The sequence below is a fragment of the Pterocles gutturalis genome, unplaced genomic scaffold, assembly GCF_000699245.1.
Source record: "Pterocles gutturalis isolate BGI_N339 unplaced genomic scaffold, ASM69924v1 scaffold1094, whole genome shotgun sequence".
NCBI classification, from domain to species: domain Eukaryota; kingdom Metazoa; phylum Chordata; class Aves; order Pterocliformes; family Pteroclidae; genus Pterocles; species Pterocles gutturalis.
The window spans coordinates 17992-40659 of NW_010132877.1; the positions used below are offsets into that span (position 1 = coordinate 17992).

General features: G+C 36.4%; 1 protein-coding gene across 1 annotated transcript in view; it reads left to right on the forward strand.

Moving 5' to 3' along the window:
- The window catches only part of LOC104467282 (activating signal cointegrator 1 complex subunit 3-like), a gene marked incomplete at its 5' end in the record, with an annotated part of 53331 nt that overhangs the window by 16008 nt on the left and 14655 nt on the right, over positions 1 to 22668 (forward strand). Inside the window, one exon of the mRNA XM_010081010.1 lies at positions 15125 to 15349. Coding sequence (XP_010079312.1) covers positions 15125 to 15349 — 225 coding nt within the window. The remainder of the gene's footprint in view (positions 1 to 15124; positions 15350 to 22668) is intronic.

Below are 22668 nucleotides of genomic sequence, written 5' to 3' on the forward strand. Positions count from 1 at the left end.
GATTAAGGGATTTAGAGGTTCAGATTGATATTTTGCAATGCTGATGGAAGTGTTCAGAATTCAGGATCATTCATCAAAGAATTATCAATGAATCTTTGCAACTCACATGAGAAAGTAGTTTTGAGTCATCCTGTTTCTAGTGCTGATGGGTCTCTCAAAAGAGTCACTTAATAGCAAGGTTTGTTTCCACTTAGTAGTCAATACCATTCATAGTCTTCTCCAGTATCTGTTCTTTTCTCTCTTTTTATTGTAACTTTTCATTTGATCATCTGCCAGCATTTTGCAAGATCAAATGCCTTTTTTTTCAGTATCGTTTAGGGGTTGAAGTATCCATAACATGAACAGGAACATGGCACTTAGGAACAGCCCTGCAGTCATGTTGGAAGTATACAGTAATGAGTGATAAAAATAGGTGGGGTACAGTCCCCTCATGCTTTCCCTTTTCCTCTCAGTTAATCTGCACTCGAGAAGTTTTTCACTGTGGGGGTGGTGAGGCACTGGAACAGGTTGCCCAGAGAAGCTGTGGATGCCCCATCCCTGGAGGTGTTCAAGGCCAGGCTGGATGAGGCTTTGAGCAACCTGGGCTAGTGGAGGGTGTCCCTGCCCATGGCAGGGGGGTTGGAACTAGATGATCTTTAAGGTCCTTTCCAACACTAACCATAGACAACCTGTAATTTTTCTGAGAGGAAATTTTGATGCTTTTCCATAGAGCTTTCTTTAAAACTTTCCTAACCGTGCTTCAGACAGCAGTAATCCAAATGAGCATAATCACTGTTGCATTATGATGCTTCTTCCATTAAGTATTATTGACGAGAAAGTGTTCGTGAATTGTTACTGACAGGCTGAATTTCCCTGAGGTACGCATTAAGTATTATTGACAAGAAAGTGTTCGTGAATTATTACTGACAGGCTGAATTTCCCTGAGGTACCGAAAGACCGTTTCCTTTTATTCTGTAAGTTATGTGCAGAGATTAGAACAGAGGTCTGGGTAAAAAACAGTGAGAGATACTTGGGGGTAATTTTTGTCATTTTCTATACTAAATCAGCAGTCACCACAAATCTTTTTAAAATCAAATGTAGGTTTGTTGTACCTTGAGGAAAGGAGATGTGTCTTGATGATTGATCAGGATTGTGATGGCTATATCCACTAGCTTCGTGATTTTTGGTGATTTGTTACTACTCTTATGTGATTATTTGGTTAGTATGCTTATTTACAGGGCAAATACTTTGTTATATTTGTTCATAGTGGACAGTGAAGGGGAGAACCATCTTTCAGCCCTTGTTTTATCTGCATGTTGTCCTTTATTTCTGTTTTTGAATTCTACCTACAAGAGAGAACTGGTTGGTTTTTTTTCTTCCTACTGATGTCTTTCATGTACGTTGGTTGTGAGAACTGGATTTCTCTCTGACTGGGGAATTCAGGGACAAAACAGCATGGTATTTGTGTTATACTGGGGGATACATATCCATCTTTCTGAGATATAAACATGGACTTCTGAATTTGGAATCCATATTAGCTCTTCCCTATATTTCTCTCTAATATTTGACATGGTTTTGTAGCACATGGCTTGTTTTAGACTAAGTATTTTGGAACTCAGCAGAAAATCTGGCATTGCTGGAGTAGCAGATTTGGAAACTAGAAGGAGAACATTCATGAAACAGGCACTCTCCATCCTAGATACATAGATAACAAAAGAGTAAATTTATTAACTCCTTATCTGTCTTTCATTACCCGTTAGGTATTTTTACTATGAAATTCTAGGTAACTGAATTAACCTATTGCTTTATTTTCAGTTCATTGTCATTGGCACATCATATTCTAACCAGGGAAATATCTGAGTCTGTGTGAATATTTACACTCTCAGTCTAAAATAATTTTATTTCCTTAGCAGGATACTATCTTAAAGCTGTTGAGTCAGTCTCCCATGAAGGGGCCACAGGTTTTTGACTCAGTGATAAGCCATCTTTTCCACTGGTCTCCTGTTAGATGCCAGGGAAGGAGGAATTAATAAGTTACAAAATCATTGTCTAAGAACAAGTTAATGTCAGCTGTTTTGTATATTTTCTCTGCGGAAAAACCGTGGCAGAAACATTGCTTTTGTTATTTTTAAGATATTATGTAAAACTGGTTTTCTGTTCTATGAGCCATCTCTAAAAAATCAGATCACTCTTCCTAAGTCTGTCAGTTTCTAGTTTAAATTTACATTCACAATGAATTTAGAAGGAAATAAAGGTGCTACTTTGATTTTCTTCAAGGCATAAAAATACAGCAAGACTGTATTCATTATGGTATTACTTCAAATATGGCATTTCAGTGTCAAGAATAGAAATACTTTATTATGTGAACTTTGTATCAAATGAAAAGCAATTACATGCTAATTTTTAAAGAACTTATGTATTTGATTTCACATATATATATATATATATCATGAATTCTCAACAATATGAACATGACTGCTGTGGCCACCCTACAAATAGGAACACGGCTCACGAAAATAAAACAGAAAGCTGCAGTGAATTTTAATAGCATCAAAATTTCATCATCGATATCCAGTATATCCAAAATATCTTGTACTTAACAGGAAGAGTACTTAGATACATGAATACTCACACATTAAACTTGTCTTGATTTTTTTCTTTTGTCCCAGTAGATGGAGCAGTTTTGAATGTTGGTGTAGAACTTGAACATAGTAATTTTTTTCTAACACTATGACACAATGATTTTTTTTTTTTTTCTAAATTATTGTTTGATTTTTCATTTGAAAGCATCATGTGCTCCCTGCCTTCCCAGAAAAGCACTGACAGCTCACTGAACATGGCATGTCTTTCATTTTTATGTCATCAATAAGAATTACATTCAAAACCAGAAAATATAAAACCTTCCCATCTCCAATACACATGACTTGCCCATCTCTGATTAACAGATTTCCTTTTTTTCCCCTCTAATCTTCTTACTTAATTTCTGTCATTACTTGCCAGTTTAAAAAACTGAATCAATACTCAGGAAAGTTAAAATAAAACCTATTTTAAAGTTTAAGTTAAAGGTTTCTGACATACATTTCCCATGAGGTAGGCTGTAAGACAACAGTAGTTATCTTGGAAATAATATAGTATCTTTAATGTTTTTCTTTTTTTTTTTTGTTTTGTTTTGTTTTGATTGCAGTGCAGCCTCCAAGGGAAGAACTTACACAAGTGTACATAGCTGTGGTAGTGGAAGCCACTAGTCTCAGGCTCTGTCCCCCTTTCAAACAGCTGCTTTAGCAACTCTTTCTGTCAGAAAAATGAAGGAATAAATTCCTTTAACAGGAGCTATAGATGCAGTTATAGCAGCGAAACACTGATGTATACCAGTGAAAACTACTTTGATGAGCACTTGTGTCTGCTGGCGTAGGTAGGAGTACTGTCCTGGTGGTACCCTTACAACGTGAACGTTAGCTGCCGTCTGTGGCAAATCAGTGCTTGTCCTTGGTATGGATGCTAGAAGGAAGCTCACTGATAGGAAGCTTGGTTTAGCTGACTGCTTAAAGCTGCAGGCAATGCAACCAGGCACCATTTAGTTATTTATATATTTATTGTAACACAAAATCTTTTACTTACCACTTAGCAGTTGGCATTGTAGCCATCGTCACTGTGAGAGGTTTCGAACTATGCATAGATGTGTACGTGCAGCCTATACTTTGCAAAGTATTCATGATGAAAATGAAATGGCTTCTTTTCAGCAGTCATGACATGATGGCTCTATTTCAAATATACAATATATTGGTTGAAATAATGTTTGTATTTGTTAAAAAAAAAAAAAAGCTAAAGTTCTAAACGGCATCTTTACTAAGGAAAAGCTGAACATTTTATAATTTGCAGTACTGCTTTGATAAATGGCTGTGGGTTCTCATGTCCCAAGTACTCCAGAAGGCAGTCTCACAGGCTCGGTGTGCCTTTAGCAGGTCAGTACAAGTTCTACCTACTTGGTGGCTCACAGTTTGTAATTAAATTGTGACAGGCAAATTTAGTCCTTCTGCAGCCTGCAGTTCTTCTGTCTTCACTGGTTTCTAGTTATTGGCTTTGCTTTTGATAGAATTATACCATTGTACTATACCTTATAGCAGTTACAATTATATTGCTGATGAACTTGTTTTCATAGAATTCAGTTCACTTAGTGACACCAGCTCAACCTTACTGACTGCTGTTTAAAGGCACAGAAATGTTTTTCTCTGTCAGCAAAGAAGTTATTGCTCAGATTTGTAAAACTGCTAAGAAAGAAGATGGCATTTTGTAGCCTGTTCTCTGATTGGAACTGAAATTTCAGGATAAGGATTTGTTTGGCTGAAACAATTATTGGTATCCAGCCTATATTGTTCCTTTAGCACAGCATTTCAAAAAAAAAGGATGTAAGAGGATTACTGATCAGTCCTTAATGAAGTATCTGACACTTGTATTTTCCTATTTACATTTAGATTCTTTCTTTGTCTCATTCTTTTTTTTTTTCCTGATGGAACCTGGCTAGCTTCAGGAGGTTTAATTTTATTTTAAATCTTGATGTTATGCATTATCACAGATGAGCTTTTAAGAAATCAGCCTCTTATGTTATTTGCCTAGTATTTAAACGGCTCCTTATTTCATAGTTACTTAGGTAGCTTATGCTACCCATAATGTTAGAAGAAATTGCAGAGGGATTTTTGCTACCAAAAGGTCAAAACTTTTCATAGCATTTGAAAGAGTTAGTATATATTTTTGTAAATTTGGTATAGCATAGTAAGCTTGCTTTTAGAGAACAGTTGCAGATTTTCTTCACCTCTGCAGCTTAATGAATGTGGGCCAGGTGGAATTGCTGTATGTGAAAACTGTCAAATTATGCACTTCTCTAAGTATTTTTTTCTGGGATGATGCTTGAATATAGCTTTCCTTAATTTATAGTACATCATTGTCCTGTTTCCCATGGAAGAGTCAAATCAGACATCACCAATTTGATTGGGTTGCCCACATGCCAACTTCCCACTGCCTTTCCTTTTATGTCTTCCAGTGGAAAAGACTAGCAAGCCATCAGACATTATTCAAACTATGAGTTTTCAGAAAGAGAAAATATCTCAAGCCTATTCCTCTCACCTTACAGGGTGAGAAAGTGGCTAAAATCCCTTTCACAACAGGTCTCTTAAATCCTTCTCCTGTCGAAGTGAAGGCATGCTACTATGTTCACTTAGATTTATTTAGTGCGTGTATGCATGTCTACTTACAAAATATTTTTAGGTACAACTGATGCATACGATATTAATCTCTTAAACATACTAAGTCATTAAATGCACAATATTCTGTAGATTAATGAGACTAATTCCAACGGGTTTATCATTTGCTTAAGGCAGCAGAAAAATCTAAAAAACATGAGGTGGAGATAATAGATTTTTTTTCATTTGTATATGATTGTCTTATTATTTACTATATGCAGTAATATAAGATGCTAATTTTGAATACATCTTTAGCTATATAAGAATGCGTGTTTGCTTTCTCTTGATTCACACAGAACAGATGGATGCTTGACTGCCTGCTAATCCACAGCTGGAATGGTTTCAGCGGTTTCCACGTTGCTGGGTTAGAGTGGCTTTTCTAGTGGACTGAGAGGGCAGCAAGAGAGGGATATCATTATTCATCAGTATCCCAGTGGGATGGCTGCCAGCAGAGATTAATTTTTTCTGTTATGCTTGTAAAACAAGCTCAGGTGGAGTCTCTAATCCTCAGGGCACGGGTGGCAGATCAAGGAAGATGCTACAAAGCTAGTTAATTTTCAGATTCTAGGGGAAACAGAAGCTCTGTTATATGTATAAATACATGATTGCAAATTTAAGTAGCTCAAATCCAAATGGGATCTTCTAAGACATCTGGTACTGAAAATCTCTGTTTTCTTTGTCTTTTAAAATAAGTTCTTAAAAGTTTATACCAGAGGCAAAATATGTGCAATTGTCAGTTATCTTTCCTTTTTTTTTTTTTTTTTTTTAATATAGGTCTTACAATGTACTTTAGATGAGTGCCTTTATTTACAGGTACAAATGACACAGTATAAGTCTGTGTAGGAATACATCACCAAGAAAAATTATCATTTGCCATCTAAAAAGTGTTAGATCTGCCCTAGCAATGCATGGTACATCCCATTCAGGTAATGGGATGTTCTGTCAAGGTCATATGTGGTACAAGGGCATTTTTGCCATGTTACTCACTGTGTGAGACCTCTGGTCGTTCATGACAGAAGTGTTGACAGAAGTTCCTCAAATCAAGCGCACCAAAATACTGACAGATTGTCCGTTTGTTTAATAGACTTCAGATAGTTTTCCTTTTACTGTTTTTTGTTGTTGTGATTATCCCTTTTCCCCACCCTTGTAATGATTAGCGTCTTCCATCTCTGCATTACTTTGTAGCTCTTGAGTTCTTCAAAACATTGGGTCAGATTTTCAAGCAATGTTAATCCACATAGTTACACTGAAATGAGTGGAGATGTGCCAGTTTTTATCAGCAGGGAACTATCCTTATTGAAATTTACTTGCAGCAGCTGTCACTTCTTCTTGTAGTTGTGTTTTTTTATTATTATATTAAACTGTTTTCATTTAAAAGTACTCAGAGTGAGACCAGTAGCCCAGGCTTGCTGAAAAGACATTGTGCATGTAGGCACCTTCCAAGTTTCCCATATATTTCTGCCAGTTCATATTGTTCTCCTATTATTCTGGGCTTGAGCCTTTCTTGAACAGAGGCTGCTAGGCATTTCACCACATGATGACAGGTATTCACGCCTATGAACATTTTATTCTCTTTTGTCTCTGGTCACATAGTAGTCTAGATCCGGAATTTAATCCAGTACAAAAATGCAGCAGTGTGCATTTGTGGCTCCCCACTAGGGGAGCTGCCACAGGTCAGCAGATCTGAAATCTGGTTTTCAACACACAGAGCTTTTACAGCTTGCCATTAACATATACAGTATGTACGGGCCCCATTTCACATAAAGAATTAGTAGCACTTACTCCTGTCTCCATGCAGAGTAGCATTAACTCAATGCAGAGATCTGTTAACTTCTTCCCTGAGTCTGGGCAGTGCACTGGAAGATCCCAATGGAGGATCAAAGCCAAAGATGGAGAATGACTGATCGCTTTCCCAGGGAAAGCTGCATGCCAAGATTTGCTATTACAATTTTTATTGCTATCATCATCTCAATCAGTAGTTGAGCCAGCTGATTCAGCCAAGCTCAGCTTCAAAACATGGACAAACGTCCAAATGGAACTGAAGTAGATTTCTCATGACAATCAGACTTTTGAATGTATACTCAGAGAGATTTTCTCAGTTTTGTGTTAGCACATTACTGAGATCATGTACTGGAAAGCTTTTCTGTGTTAGTGCAATACCATTAGTTTCAATACAGCCAAAAACAGGATGTTTTAAATCTTTCCTATAATATGACTTGAGATTACAGGGGAAGAAAGTTGTGGGTCACTGCCTCATCTAGATATTAAGATTAAAAAAAAATAGGGTGATGATAATGCATTCAGAATGTGCAGGTTCAAAGCGTTCTCATGAAAAGTAATAGGAAAAGTCAGGCATCTTGGAGAGGAGAAAATCTCAGATATACCATTTCCAGTGATAAAATGTAATAATTCTCTCAAATCACTATAATTCACTTTATAAATGGAATTTATACCATTCCATTTATATTTTTTTGCTATGGTCAACGTAACTTATTCTAGGTGAATAATGTGTATGCCATACTAGTTTTAAATGTTTGCTCTTATTTTTGTCCTACTTTAGTCTTCATTTGCATTTATTTTTCCTTAAACTCTGCAAGTGTTACAAGCTTACTTGTAATCAATAACTTAAAAACCTGAGAGTAAACTAAAGCCACCTCTGTGAAAGTTGGACAGGCTTAATACTATGACAGTACCTATATGTTTGGGGAAAAATGAATGTATTGTAAGAATGTTTTTTATCAGGACTGGACAAAAAAGTAGCACTGAATTACAGTTGTGATCATAAACTTCATGAAATATGGATTGTGAGAGTTAAGACTTAAAATCATGAATTCATTCCTTGTTTTAATGTTTTAGTAAAGTATGCAATTTAAAAATAAATTCTTTTGAAACAGAATGGTTCTATAAGTATATTTTTTACCATTTGGTAAACCAATTACAATGACTGTATTGTCTATTCCTGTATCTTCCTGTACACTGAGACCTAGCTTCTCTAGTATCGTTAGGAAACTTTAAAAAAAAAAAAAGGGGAAACAGACTTTCAAGTTAGTCTGGAAGTCCTAACAACTTTTTTCCCCTGTCAAATTAGTGTTATTTTATATAATCTTCCCTCTCACATGTGCTAGCATGCTTGAATTTTCTTTTAGCAACTGGCTGCTGAAGCAGAGGTCTGTAATTTAACTTTGTACTTTAGAAGTTCCCAGATCTGCCAGGTCACTGCTACTGGTAGCTAATATTGCTGACCTCCTATTGCTCTGTGCGCAGTGGCAAAGGTCTTTCAGACTCGTGACCCCTGGTCATCAGGAATGTCATCAGTAGTTTGTAGTTTGGATGTTTTAAGTAAGAGGTGAACTTGTGAAATCTAAGCCCTTCAGGGTGTTTTTAAGTGATCACTCAACTGTTTCAGTGCCCTAGCTTGTACTTTTTATGATGTCTGTAATTGTAAAATTTGTGGTGTTGATCATATGCAGCTATTTAAAAGCAAAAGTCAAACATTTGTCTGTTTAAAGTGAGAAGTCTGAGAATATATGATTTCTCTGATCACTAATGTGAGAACTTTATATGAATTGTAAGAACTTGTATGTTCTTATGAACTGTATTTGTAGGTCCCAGTACTGAAACGTTCCCATTTTAAATCCTGAAAGATAGTTATAAATTAATTTTTAAAAAACAATAGATTTACATAATTGCACGGTGATGGGTTTTACAACTTTATCTCTTCAACTTCTCATGCTCAACTGGAAATATCCAATACCCTCTCTGGTAAGTCTTAAATCTAGAGGCAGAGCCCAGAGTAGCTCAGCCTCATTATTAACCTAGTTAATTGGGTTAACTTTACAATTTTAATTCTATAGGTATGATTTTTTTTTTTACACTTATCTTTTATCTGTAAAAATGCATTAACCACTAATTAAATAACAAATTAAAAGTTAGTATTTGTTTCAGAAAGATGCTGAGCAGCCCTTGGATGTTGCTCTCTTACACCTCCCTCAGCACAGGGGGTGGCACAGGGCTTTGCTTTCTGCCTTTCCTGCCTGCCAGCCACCAACCCTGGAAGGAAGAGATGGGAAAGCCCCCATGGGAAAGGAACTGCACTGCAGGATTGGCTCTAGTATCCTGGGTGCCATTTGGTTGCACTGCCACATACACATGCAGTTGACAGGGAGAGATGTTACATGTTATGGAGGCAAGAAGCTTATTTAGAAATGGTCTCTGTGATGAATTACAGTATCACGTAGTAGATATATTCTAATCTTGCCTGGTAATTTTTGTTGTCTTCTTTTGCATCGTGTTAGCCACTCCAAGATCTCTACAAAACTTCAGGCTGCTCTGTTGCTTAGTGGAGCCTGCCAGGCTTCCCTAAAAGCCTGGAACATCACTTCTGCAAAGTTAGTCTTAAAAGTGTATATTTACATGTGTAAAACAGAGTGAGGAACCTCTTTGTTCAAGTGTCTGCTGTCTAAAAGAGGGCTTCCAATCTAAATATCCCTGTGTTATGCAGGGGCTTCAACAAGCTGGTAGACATTAGTTTTTATTTTTCTTTTTGGCTGTAATATGAATCTTGAAAACATGCATCATGTTTGTTCTTAAAACTTATAACTAGTAATATATGTTTATAGCTGTCTTTAACTCGGATATTGTCCTAGACCTTTTATATCTAAGAATGAAAAAACACCCAAACATTTTAAACTTTGGAAGTTTGAATTATGCCCCATAAAACTGAGACCAAAGCATATATGTTTATAGGCTACCAATAAACTCCTTAAAATAGGAGTTTATAATGGAATCACTAACACAGATATAATTTTCAGAGCAGTATTTCTAGCAAGTACTTCTCCAATTCCATTTTTCAATCTAATTTTTGGTATCAATGGAAAAACAACTTTAAAGTATATGGTCAGTTTGGGCTTTTTTTTTCTTTTTTCTCTTTTTTTTTTTTTTTTAAGTGCATGTTTTCTCACATTTATTTGTTTTCTGAAAATAAATGTAAGTTTGATTATATTCCAGCTGTCTTCCAGGATACATCTATGTCAATTTAATGTCTTTCCTTATAAATCAAACTCACACTTGAAAATGTGACAATAAAATACAGTATAAATATGTTGGGTAATTTAAATAATTTTCATAATATACTTGTGTCATTATTGTGTCACATAATATGGTCTTGTGCTCTTGGGAAGAACATGGGCTAAGGCAGATTAACCTGGGAACTTTAATTATTTTTTTAATTTCCCTTATAATAACAGGGTCAAGTGAGACTTTTATCAGCACATGAATGGAGAGATAAATATGTATATATAAAAAACTGAAATAATTTCAGATGTTTTTAAGTACAGAAGTTCAAGTATCCTCAAAAATTTAGAATTTGTGAATCTGTTAAAAGACTTTATTATCCAGTTACCTAGTTATTCATAAACTATCAGTGCTTGTTATTTCTGTATTTTGACCATGCTGCTTTTCCCTATCCTATACTAAGGGTAACACAGGTATCACCCAAATGAGGGCAGTTACAGACTGCTTTAGAGATTGGAGTCCAGCTGCTTCCTATACACCGTAGCACTATGTGAAAGGACAGGTCAGGATGTTGCACTAAAATAGCCAGTAGCACTTTGTACAATAGAATAAAAGACAAAAGCCAACTATATAATAATACTATTGTTGAGCTTATATTTGCCTGTCCAGTTACTTAAAGATCAAAATAGGATGTTCTCACTTGGAAAAATTAATTGCATAGTGGCATACCTTTGAACTTTGGATAGCAGAGATCTACAAGTTACTTCATAACGTATTATTACTGTTAATAGTAGAACAGCTGTAAAACCCCCGCACTATTATTTATTTATTTATTGCAGCTTATTTTTTATTTTTCATTCTATGCACAAATGTACGATTTTTGCAGTCCTTCCGCATGTTCTCAGACTGCCAGAAGTTCATGCAATTTAAATCAAGGTTCAGGTAAAAATCATTATATTTGCTAAAAATTATCCTCATCTTTTCTCCTTTTTTGTTAGTGGGGTAGCTACTTTTAGTCCTAGGTTACTGCAAGATTTTTTAATATTTTAGCTTAATGACTCTTAGTTTTGGTATCAAATTTTCTAAGAATGCTTTTCACTTGTTTCATTCTACATTAGAAACTTGAAAGAGAGCAAAACACATTGCAGGTTTATTATAATTGAAAATATGGTGTGTTTTGGTTCTCTGTACCATAGGTAGAAAAAACAAAAGGAACATACAAGCATTCAGTCAATTCTAAGGTAGTTTCAGTAACAGCATTGCTAAAGCAAAGACTACTGGTTCGACTCTGGCATGTGAGAAACTATTTTTGGTTTGTTTTAGACCCTCATTGTTACAAATTAATCAACTGCTCTTTAAAGTCTAGAACTGATTAACTTTATAAGTTTTACTGTTCCCATGACTGAACTTAACTTAAAATGTTCAGGTTTACTTTAGTTGCTCACCTGGATCCCATTTCTGTCTGTGCTCCACAAGTATCCTCTTCTTTCTTGTAGACAGATGGCAAGATGTAGTTACTTGAGATTTAAAAGATTTCAGAAGGTTTACATGTGGTATAAGTTTGTAGTTCAGCTCTCACTATAAATCAGTAATTTCAGCCAAACTTACACCTTTTGTGGGTAGAAAGAAAATCTGATTTTTTTTTAACCCTATGGACACTGTGGTGCATAGTACTCACCATGCTGGATACTGTATTTAAATTTTAGTTGAGTTTGACTTCTCAAAGACCTCATAGTACCAGAAAACTGCAAAACATATATTTTAAAATGGGGTGAGTTATTTACTTTTAGAACAATTCTAACAAGTCAAATAAAGGGCAATGATAAGTTGCATATCTGGAACACGATGTTGCAGACAGGACTCTAAGATGATTCTGTAGCTGGTATTAATGCAGGAAACAGAATTCAATTATCGGAATAGCCCTTTGGCCTTGTAAAATGTAACTATCAAGTTTATGCAGGTCTACAGGTGACATTCCTCACTGGCAAAGCAACTTACCGTCTCCTATATGACCCTGCATTGCATGTGGGTTGAAATGTCGGTTTGAGAGGAATCTTACACCCTTGAAATGATGCAGCAGCCTCTAATGCCCAAAAGAAGACGTTATTGGGAAAGTCCATCACAGACCTGTAGAAAAGAGAGATGGGACACAACTACTAAATGCACGATTGCAGAACCCACAGCTAAAATTCATGGTTGTCTCCTGGTATACTCCAAGTTATGCTTAACTTGTAAATATATTATTCAGACATATGCTTGTAAACATATCATTTGCACATGGGCTGCAATAGTCCTGATTTAACAAAACAAAAAGGGAAAGTGAAAAATGCACAGCAGTGCTTTGTGGTTTAACTATAAAGTTTGTATTAAGTTTCTTGACTTTAGAATGAAGATTAATGATTGGTACATAATTTGATCTGTTTCCTCACCCATGGAAGTAAGAACGGTATACAGATACACTGTACTCAAATAATATGTATTATAAGTTGTGTGGAATAGTTGAAGCTATAGCCTTTGCAGAACAGATTGAGATTCACAATGAAAAGGAAAACCAAAATGAAAAAATATTGAGTGAACAGCAGGGCCCATTTGAGGTGATTACAAAGGATGTTTCTTTATTCTGTCTTTTCTTGTGCAACCTGAAAACAGTAGCAGGGGGTTACAAGCAAAGTTCATCACAGAGTTGTCAATCACTGTCATTTAACATTTTGCAATGGAAGATGTCTTTATTCAAGGACAGCTGGGCAAATCAGAGAAACAGATTTGCAGTTAGTAGTCTGTCCAGCCTACACTAAGCAAACAAGGACAGGGCAGACATACTGGCCTCTCGCATAAAAATATAATGGACTCTGCTGACCTCGGTGCCCTCCATTCAGCTTCATTCTCAGTTGTATAAAAGCTTCACTACCCATTCTCAATTTCCTTTAATTACCTACATGATGCAGATAAGAAAATGAACCTCACTTACTTACAGTCAATGATCACAAACAGGAAATTAAGTAGGCAAGTTGTTTAAAATAAGAGGAGTGTTTTGGAGGTAAATAAAACATGTGCTGGGCAAGAATTAGGGAAAACGCGTTTTCAGGAGTACCAGTTGGTCTGGAGTGACTTGGCTGACCCTTCTTCTTTCTGCTACTTTAAACTGCAAAGCAAAACTAAGTAAAAAATCTCCTTGGTAAATATTCTTTAAAATATCTTTGAAGGAGAAGCCAGTTAAATAAAAAGAGTGAAGCAAACATGCAGCCTTCTATAGGGCTTAAAAAGATTGTGACCTTAAGTTCAGAGAATAAATGACCACAGTTTTCACAAGAGATCTAGCAGACATCCAGGATTAAGCAGCAGTTGTCTTTAGTCAGTCTTCACTTCTAATCTGCAGTCGAGATATGAAATAAATTAATGACATTCTGATTTTCTTTCCAAATCTTGAATTGTCTAATACCTTTCCTTTTACATTTATATCACGGTTTAGGTGTAGTTTCATTGTGCCATTAAAGAAAATAGAAAATTTTGTGCTGTCAGTTTTCAAGGGGGTGAAAAACAGCTATATAACTGCTTTTAGGAATTGTCAGGAAGATTCTATTTGTTAGGATGTTAATGAGTGGATATGGTACTTTGCAAGTCAATTAGGTGCTTCTATTAGATGTTCTAAAATTGCCATTTTTCTTTACCTCACTCTGCATCGGTTACTGTTGTGAATATTTCACTAGTTTGGATTTGCAGAAAGTCTGACTAGAGATTGAAGACTAAAATGCATAATATCAAATCTATAGTTTAAGAGGAATACAAAACCCTGAACACTTTAATTTAGTGGTCTCTGCTATGCCCATAGTTCAGAAGACATTGCCCTTCGGGCTACCCAAATGACTTTTTGTTTCATGATGAAAGAAATACACTTTCTTAAATTACAGATGGAAAAGATATCACATATTATAAAACTCTAACTTGCAAGTTTTATACTTTAGAAAGATCATTCTCATTCCAAACAAGAATATGTACGCATACATGCACAAGAGGATTTTGTGGAGGAAAAAGAATTACCAATTAAGTCACAGAACTGACTCTTCAGCCTAAATTATAGTTCTTAGGATACTTCTGTTGAATTTTCTTTCTTTAGAGACAGTGGATTTCCCTAGCAGGAGAATGAACATCTCTGCTCTGGCTCTTAGAATAGTCACACTTGTTCCTCTCAGCCCCAAGGATGTTGCTACTCATAACTGCACTTAGATTACCTCTTGGTGTGCAGCTCCCTTTTGCAACAGTGAGAAAGTTCTTAGTTTTCATTTTGGCATGAATGGTATTAGTCCCACTCTGGAGCACAGAGGATAGTTTTCAGTAGCTACTTACAATTTTGCTCTTTGCTTTGATCGCTGATCATCTGTTGCTTAGACACTGACTGCTCAAAATACTGAAAATATATTTCAAAAGAACTGTAGAGCTATTTCAAACTCACTGTGTTTTGAATGCAAAGAGAAAAGTAGAAATCCTGAAAACTGAAAATGTGAATTATTGACTTCTTTATAGCCAAACTTACAATGGTTTTGTGAGCCATCCAGGGTGGGGTATCTGTTGAAGGTGATCTCAAGTACTGAGTGCATCCAATGAATGTATTTATTTCACTGCTTTTCTTTTCTTGTTCTCTAGTGTTACAATCAGCTATGTGAAAAAAAAAAAAAATCAATACCTACAATTGTGTGAATATTTGGGGATATTTTACTAGCTGTTTTTTCCCACACACGTGATTTTGATAAATGAGTATGCTTTCTAAACATTGAAATGCTGCTATTTTAACAATGAAATCTAACTTTAGTAAATTAAATGCATATACTTTTAATGTCTCAATAAGGAAGAATGACTATTCTGAGGTTAATTACAATGATTAATATTTTTTTTTTAAGAATGCTGAGGAGTACACAGATCTGCCTGTGAGACACAATGAAGATCAGATGAACAGTGAACTGGCAAAACATCTTCCAATTGAAGTCAATCCCCATTCATTTGACAGTTCACACACAAAAACACACCTCCTGCTGCAAGCCCACTTCAGTCATGCCATGCTGCCTTGTCCAGATTATGCAACTGATACAAAGACAGTGCTGGACCAAGCAATTAGAATATGTCAGGTATAGTAATGCATTTCAATATTTATCTCTTGTTGTTTTACTATTCGTTGTCAGTGTGTTGTAGTATTTTGAATATAGAAAAATATGAAGATTTCTTGCAGTCTTGTGGAGAACTGGTACCACACAGTGTGACACCACTCTTTTTAGGGAGGACCTAGATGCCCATAAAGATGCCCACTTTACAGAACTGGAGGTAAACTTCTGGTAAAAATCTGGTACTCTGGTTGGAGGCGTCTGTTGCTATAGGGCTCATCTCTTTCATATGCAACAGCTTTCTATCTGTGTATTGTGGTATGTCACACATAAGTCATTCCTGCATGGGTGTGCTCCCTGCAGATTGTTATGCTGACCCCCAAGAACCTCTCTCCCATGGGTACTTCTACTTTTATAGCAGCCAAAAGCACTGTAGTCACTGACAAGCATAAATAAAACATGTTTCGAAATGTGATTTGGGACAAGGTACTGGGTTTTTCTCTAGCTTGTGAAAAGATGTCTTCTATTTCCCAGTTATCACAGAGTCAAAGAGCATGCTTTTACACACAGATCTTAAATTCAATCTGGAGGCTTGTGACTTGCCATTGTACTGGAGTTGCAACCCCCAGAAACTAAACTGACTATGGAGAGTACTGCTGACAAGTGATCACATGCACAGCTGCATGCCTTAAAAGAATTTTGAAGCAGCAATTTGAGTTTGGAATAGAGGGCTGCGGTATCTGAAAGTGCAGTTACAGTTACAGCAGGAAGGGTGAGCTCTAGTTGACGCAGAGAACAGTCACCCCTCTGATTCTGCTGGAAAGGAATAATATTCTCTTTAGCAAAACTGGACAAGGACTCATTCACAGGGTCCTGAAGATCAGGTAGCCTTTAACAAATTATTCTTTTTATCTTCCTCGGTTTTGTATCTGTAAAAGAGGGACAGTAATTCTTTCTTCCTACAGTTTTTGTTTACTCAAATTTTAATATCTTCAGTGATCAACACATCAGCTATCAGAATGACCTTGTTTGAAGCCTGTTGGCAAATACGGTAACTGCAAACATTGCTGTGTGAAGCCTACCAGTTTGTAAAACCACTCTGTAAGAAAGTATGAAGCAATGCTCTAGACAGACAAAATACCATGGGCAATTCATTGTCCAGTGATATGGGTGGGTCTCAACCTTACACTAGCAAAAAACTGCAAGTTTGTAATACTGATTTTGAACAAAGCAAAACTATAATGAAGAAAAGGAAAGTAAGACGCAAATAACACCACGGATGTTATTGCTACGCAGTCTTAAACTTGGCAACCAGCAGTGCCTGCATGCAAGTCTACTCCAAATATTTCAAATCAATAAAATCGTGGTGCTGAAAGCTTCAATATATGAACAGTTATTATTCATAATACACAGCTATTAACAGAGAACAACATCACTTGCTCAAGTGAGAAAATTCACTGTAGTTTCTAAGAAAACACATACTTAAAGTTCATTTAGACATCTGTGGAATTAGTATTTGGGGGGTTAATTACATATTTGGAAAAGCTAAAGATTCTTTTCAATAATTATTTTGCTCAATATTTATCCTACTATGTTAAGAAATGTATTTCTAATCATTTTACTGCATAATAGGTATTTCAGAACAATAATCACTCAGAAGAAAAAACCCTAAAATATTCAACAGTTCCTTTAAACTGAAGTAGAGTTCAGAAGAACACCATTCCATACTGTGCCTCAGCACTCTGGCCTTACTGCATAATGTTACATATACAGGCATCTTTAAAAAAAAAAAAAAAAAAAAGAAAATTTCCTCTCTTTTTTTTAAAAAAAAGAAAGAACATGCAAGCATTTTTGTATTTTGAAGTTGGTGCATGGTTTACATCTCTTGGGAGAATATTTGTTCCATCTTATTAGTCACGCTTTCCAAACAGAGGTTAAAGTTCCCAGAATCTAAGCAATAGACAGGGTTACACTTTCAGTACTGGTTGTTACCTTTTTCCTTAGCACTGACCTGCTGATGAACCCTGGGTCAACAGAGGTGGAAAAAAAAATATGTTAGTTGTGAGAAAAGGAACTGAACCATGGAAGGATCCATTGATAAACATATTCAGTGGATGATGTTCTCTCTGTGTGTGAACACACGCTCGCACACCACCAAACGTAAAATTCAGCAGTGAGACAGGAACTGGTTTTTGAGTTATGTTGGACTTTTGTTTATTTACTTACAAAGCACTTTAGCTGTAAATGTTGTATAGCTAACCTTCAAATTGTGACCTGAACATAAACTGTTATTTTTGCTGGTGAGCATGTGAATGACAGCCTTTCCATATCAGCACTGCTTTTCTGTTGCCAGAAAGGAAAATCTTTCAAAGAGCTTTTACAAATGGTTGTATCTTGGTACATACAGCAGGCCTCCATCCCAGGTCCCCTGCAGAGCAGATTTTCCATCTCTAGCCACGACACATAAGCAAGCCTCTTACCATCGCAGGCCACTGAACTTCACCACTCTTCTGTGCTGTCTTTCACCTGAGTCAGCCTTCTCTCCCATACTTCCTTTCACATCCCACCCGTTGCGTCCTCCCACCCATTCCTCCAACATCCTCTGGGCCTCTTTCAGTAGTGGCTTTAGGCTGAGTAGTGTTAATGATCCATCAGAAAACGATGTTAACAGCATCAGATAGATAAATGTAGCTGATGGATTTCTGGTAAGATTCCACTCTTCTAATAAGGTAATTATACAACCACTCTTAAATTAATTTTCTTGAGATGACTTAAAAGTTTTGAGTTCATGTTAGAATTCTGTTCATCTATACTCATGATGAAAGACAGAAGTCATAAGCGTTTAGCAGAATTTGAGGAGTTGTGGTACTGGCTCAGTAGAGGAATGTGATCGTTAACATAGAAAATGTAACACAATGTATTTCTTCCAGTTTTCCTGTAATTAGCATTTGTTAGGTATAGATGGAGTTCATTATAGTAAGATAAAATTTTGTATCTGTATACCTAGGATGCACTACAGAATTCTTTCCCTTTTACTGCAGAAATATGGGGCATAGCAATATGTAACCTTCTGGAACGTGAACGCCTGTCTGCGCCCACACCCATCTCTGTAATGAATGGCCACTGAGGCCTTGACTAGACTGAAGGAATGTCCCAGCTCTACATTGAAAAGCTCAAGTCAAAAACTAACTAGTTTGTTATCAGTGACAGGCTCTCATAGATAAAAAAAAACACAGAAGGTTCCCATGGCTTCTTGTGTCGCCTCGGCCAAGTCATTTAGTTTTTATTTGCCTCTCTTGCCTTTAATACAATTACAGTGGACTGCATATTCCCTTCAAGCCTAGCACTGCATTATTTTTACTGAGACGAGGTGGATGTGTCAGTAAGATGGTGCTGAGCTCTGCATTAGCTGCTCAAAATCAAACACTTCTCCACTTCTTGCAGAAGAACATCAAATAATAAAAATTCTAATGAAATTATTTGTCTAATATTTTATAGACTATAATTATTATTGGAAAGAAAATACCCCACCTTTTTTCCTATCTCTGATTTAAGAATATGTGAAACAGACTAAATCTAATCTCTGTTTTACTTCTTTTATCAAGCCTTTTATTTTGTGACTGTGTATTCAGCGATCAGTTCTTCCTCTGCTGTTCTATCGCCTATATTTGCATTAATTGGAATGGATAATTGAGGCAGTAATACTGTCAGTTTCAGATTCAGCAGGGCAGTCTCTTCTCAGAAATAATGTGACAGTGGCTGGCTTTGCATTGGGATTGGCCACAAGCCTCCACTTGTAGTATAATCGTTGATAAAATATTTTAATATTGCCAGGAGTAGATCTGCCATGGAGCTGAGCCATAACCTTTGAGGAGTGTTTACCTATGGATGTGTTAAACGCATCTCAGTAGGGTAGCACTGAGAGAAGATGGACATAAAGTCAGATTCCAAACTGCAGAATAAAGACTAGTTTGCATGAGAAACATGCACATCCCTGAAACAAGGACCTTGTAATGCTGTCACTGATGGCCTGCCTTTCCCCATGGTGGTACTCCTCCAGAGAATCTAATTTTGACAGAAAAGAAAAAACTCTTTGGGTTAAGCACTGCATTTCCTTACATGTACGTTTACATACATAGCACCGCTTCACCTTTTCTGAAATAGTTCAAGTAAATAGGTTATTTCTGCTCATTTAAATTGCAGCTTTTGCTACAGTTCTGCTCAGGAGAATCATCTTTGTGGTATATGTTCAGAGTCACCAAATACTGCACAAACATGCTGCCCAATTCAGCTGTCTTTTAAGAGCTAGGTTACGTACAAAATGCTTAGTCTATGAAACTGCAGGCTGTTCTGGCTGATGGTGGCGGCTGTGTCTACTGCTTCTCACTCAGAAGGTACTTTCTGGCCATATCAGCACAGCTGCAAACAGCAGAGGTGCCCAAGCTGTTGTTCCTGGACTAGAAGAATGAGAATGTCCCTCAGCTCTGGGACCTCCTCAGTTCATAACAGCCACTAGAACTATCCCTTGGATCATTTGTTTTCCTGCCTACGAGGAAATGGAGAAGTTCTTAAAGTGCATTTTGAGCTCCTGGGTTGTCTTTCCTTAGTGCAGGTGTGCCCATCACTGGCCTGTTTGACAGTTGCGTGTGTAAGATTGGTCCAGAATTGCCCAGTGAAAGAGAAAATTGCTTTGTTTAATGGGCACATTGGCAACTATAAATAAATGGGCAGCTTTCCTGAAAGAGGGAAAGAAAATCAAATTAACTTGAGAACACAGAGGATTATTCAGAAACAAGTGAGGAGCAGAGGCCTTATCTCTTTAGCTACTACAGGTATTCTTTGTGTATCCAGCAATATACCAGTGACAGCACCACATCTGCAATCTTACTTAAATACTGGCTGCTTTCGTGGTTGGATGGCTGTTATTCCACATTAAGAGAGTGGAAATAATAGAATGATCAAAGAAATTTGTAGCACATATAGCTGGACAGTAATGCTCATTTATAGATACTAAGCAGCAGTGGATAGCTGTGTAGTGAAAGTACCTGGGCGTAGGAAAGGTTGAGGTGGAATTGCTGCCTGCCTGTGTTTTATAGGGGTATATGTGGGAGAAGGGAGTGTTACCGTTGTGGCAGTGGTGTTGGGGTTTTTGGTGACTGTGGATAATTGGTGAAATGGTGTATGGAAACATCTTGGTGACAGTTTAATGATGATTTGGTGCTGCCTATATAGAATCCCTCCCCCACCCATGACAAACCTTTTCCCAGTTGGGGCTGGAGGAAATGAGTAATGCTTAACCCATTTGTGTGATCAATTCACTTAAGCAGCTACTGTGAAATGTTAATCACAACTTTAATTTGTACTGCATTAGCATTTTGATTAACTTGTAGGCTTGCTAGCACACTTGAAGCACTTTTACTCATAGTTACAGCTCGGAAATGACTTTTTGATTAATTAAGTTTGTTAGAAAGCAGCTGAGCTTCCTGAATGCTAACCTTATGGGGCTAAAAGTTCAGGAGAAAGTTACTGGGAATAACTGTTGCTGTTGAAAAGGATTCTTGTGAATGCACGAAAAAAATTTTAATTATTGACAAAATATTACATTACTACTTTTTAACTGACTTTAAACTCTAAAGAGGGCAGATTTATTATGAGAAGAATGCTGTATATTTTTCATGGGTTTGGTAGATCTGTGTAAGATTCAGAACAAATGCTGTTTTTAAGACATTGTTTATGTTAGCAAACTGGGATTTCTTGCCAAGAGATTTTTATAAAAAACTTTTTATTGTATTTACAGTTCACTAGCATGGTAGAAAATATCAATTTATTAATTAATAATTTGAAAATAAATTTAATATTGGGACTCAACAAGTCCTTAATGTGCTGGATTATGCCCTGCCGAGTTAGTGTTGCTGGTATCACATTCCATAGCTCCTTTTATCTCTCTAATACTATAAAAAAAAAAAAAAAAAAAAAACAGTAAGAACCCCAGGGTTGCATTCCACTAAATGTGAACAGTAAATGATTTGTCCTTTCCCTGGTTCTGATGGTATTGATAATGTTACTATGGAGGCTAAAGGAAGAATACAGGGGTAAGAATCTTACAAAGCAGCTAGGAAGGTCGGAATTTGCATACGTCAGTGAGACCTTTACGATGATGGGAGAACGAAGAATTAGTTTCTCGCAGGTGGTAGCAGAGTATATGGAAGAAGGAGCTGAATATGCTTGTTAAAAAGGGAAGGGAAGGAGGATGCAGAGAGCAGTATAAAAGCAGTGCCTCCTAAACAGGGTTAATTACATCTTATTCACTATACCTCTGATGAAGTACAAGGAGGGGGTGGTCTGTAGGCTGAAACTATACAGTTGGATGAGTCTGATTAATTGATCTGAAAGAACTCCTCCCCCTCCCCAAATTAATACATTTCTAAAAAGCAGTCTTGGACTAGATCTCTGAAGTGCAAAGGTTCTGTAGATACCTGTTTTACCGATATATAACATACAAAAAGTAGTGAATTTAAATCCTCTGTAAGACTTCTTCAAATAAATTCCAACTTTTCAACTCCATTGTTGTTTCTGGGGTATATAAGTGAAGCATCATAATCATGATTTATATAAAAACATGAAACTTATAGTACACGGCATGCTTTAACATCTGGAAAAATATTTTACTTGATATACATATTTACTGTGATCTCAAGTCACATGTGGATCATAATATAATATTACATATTGGAAGGCTTCCTACATTTGAAGCATGTGCAAAAAAGATTTATTATTTTTCTGAATTCATAGTTTTCAGGAAAATGGGTACTTTTGTGTATTATTATCTATAAATAATTGTCATATAAGCTCTGCAGTCCTGAACAGCTGTAATTAGGCACCATTCTAATGATCTTAATAGATCTATAGATTTAAACTAGTATTTCTAACAGAAGTCTAATCCTAGACAACGGAACTTATATTAGCATGCAGTGAAGGCAAGAGTGGGGATATTTTGGTTATTTGATATTGGAATACTATACACAATAAATTCAGATACAAAAATAGGTACAAAATCCAACCAGCCTTAACTCTGCTTTTTGGCTGTAACTGTGCATTAACACTTCTTTAAAGTATTTTAGTCTTACAGTTTACTTGTTTTAAATTATTGTTTCCTTCCTCAAAGCACCACTGCAGAATGAGACTCATATGTCTGGCCAAGAATGCGTTGGATTTACTTTACATAAACTTTCAAGTCTAAGGTGAATGCTGTTCTGCATATGTTGTTCTGCATAGAGGGCTGTATACATTAGGGTACCAACCTTCAGCTTCCCAAATGAAGATGCTCAAGAAAGTGTCATAGTCTA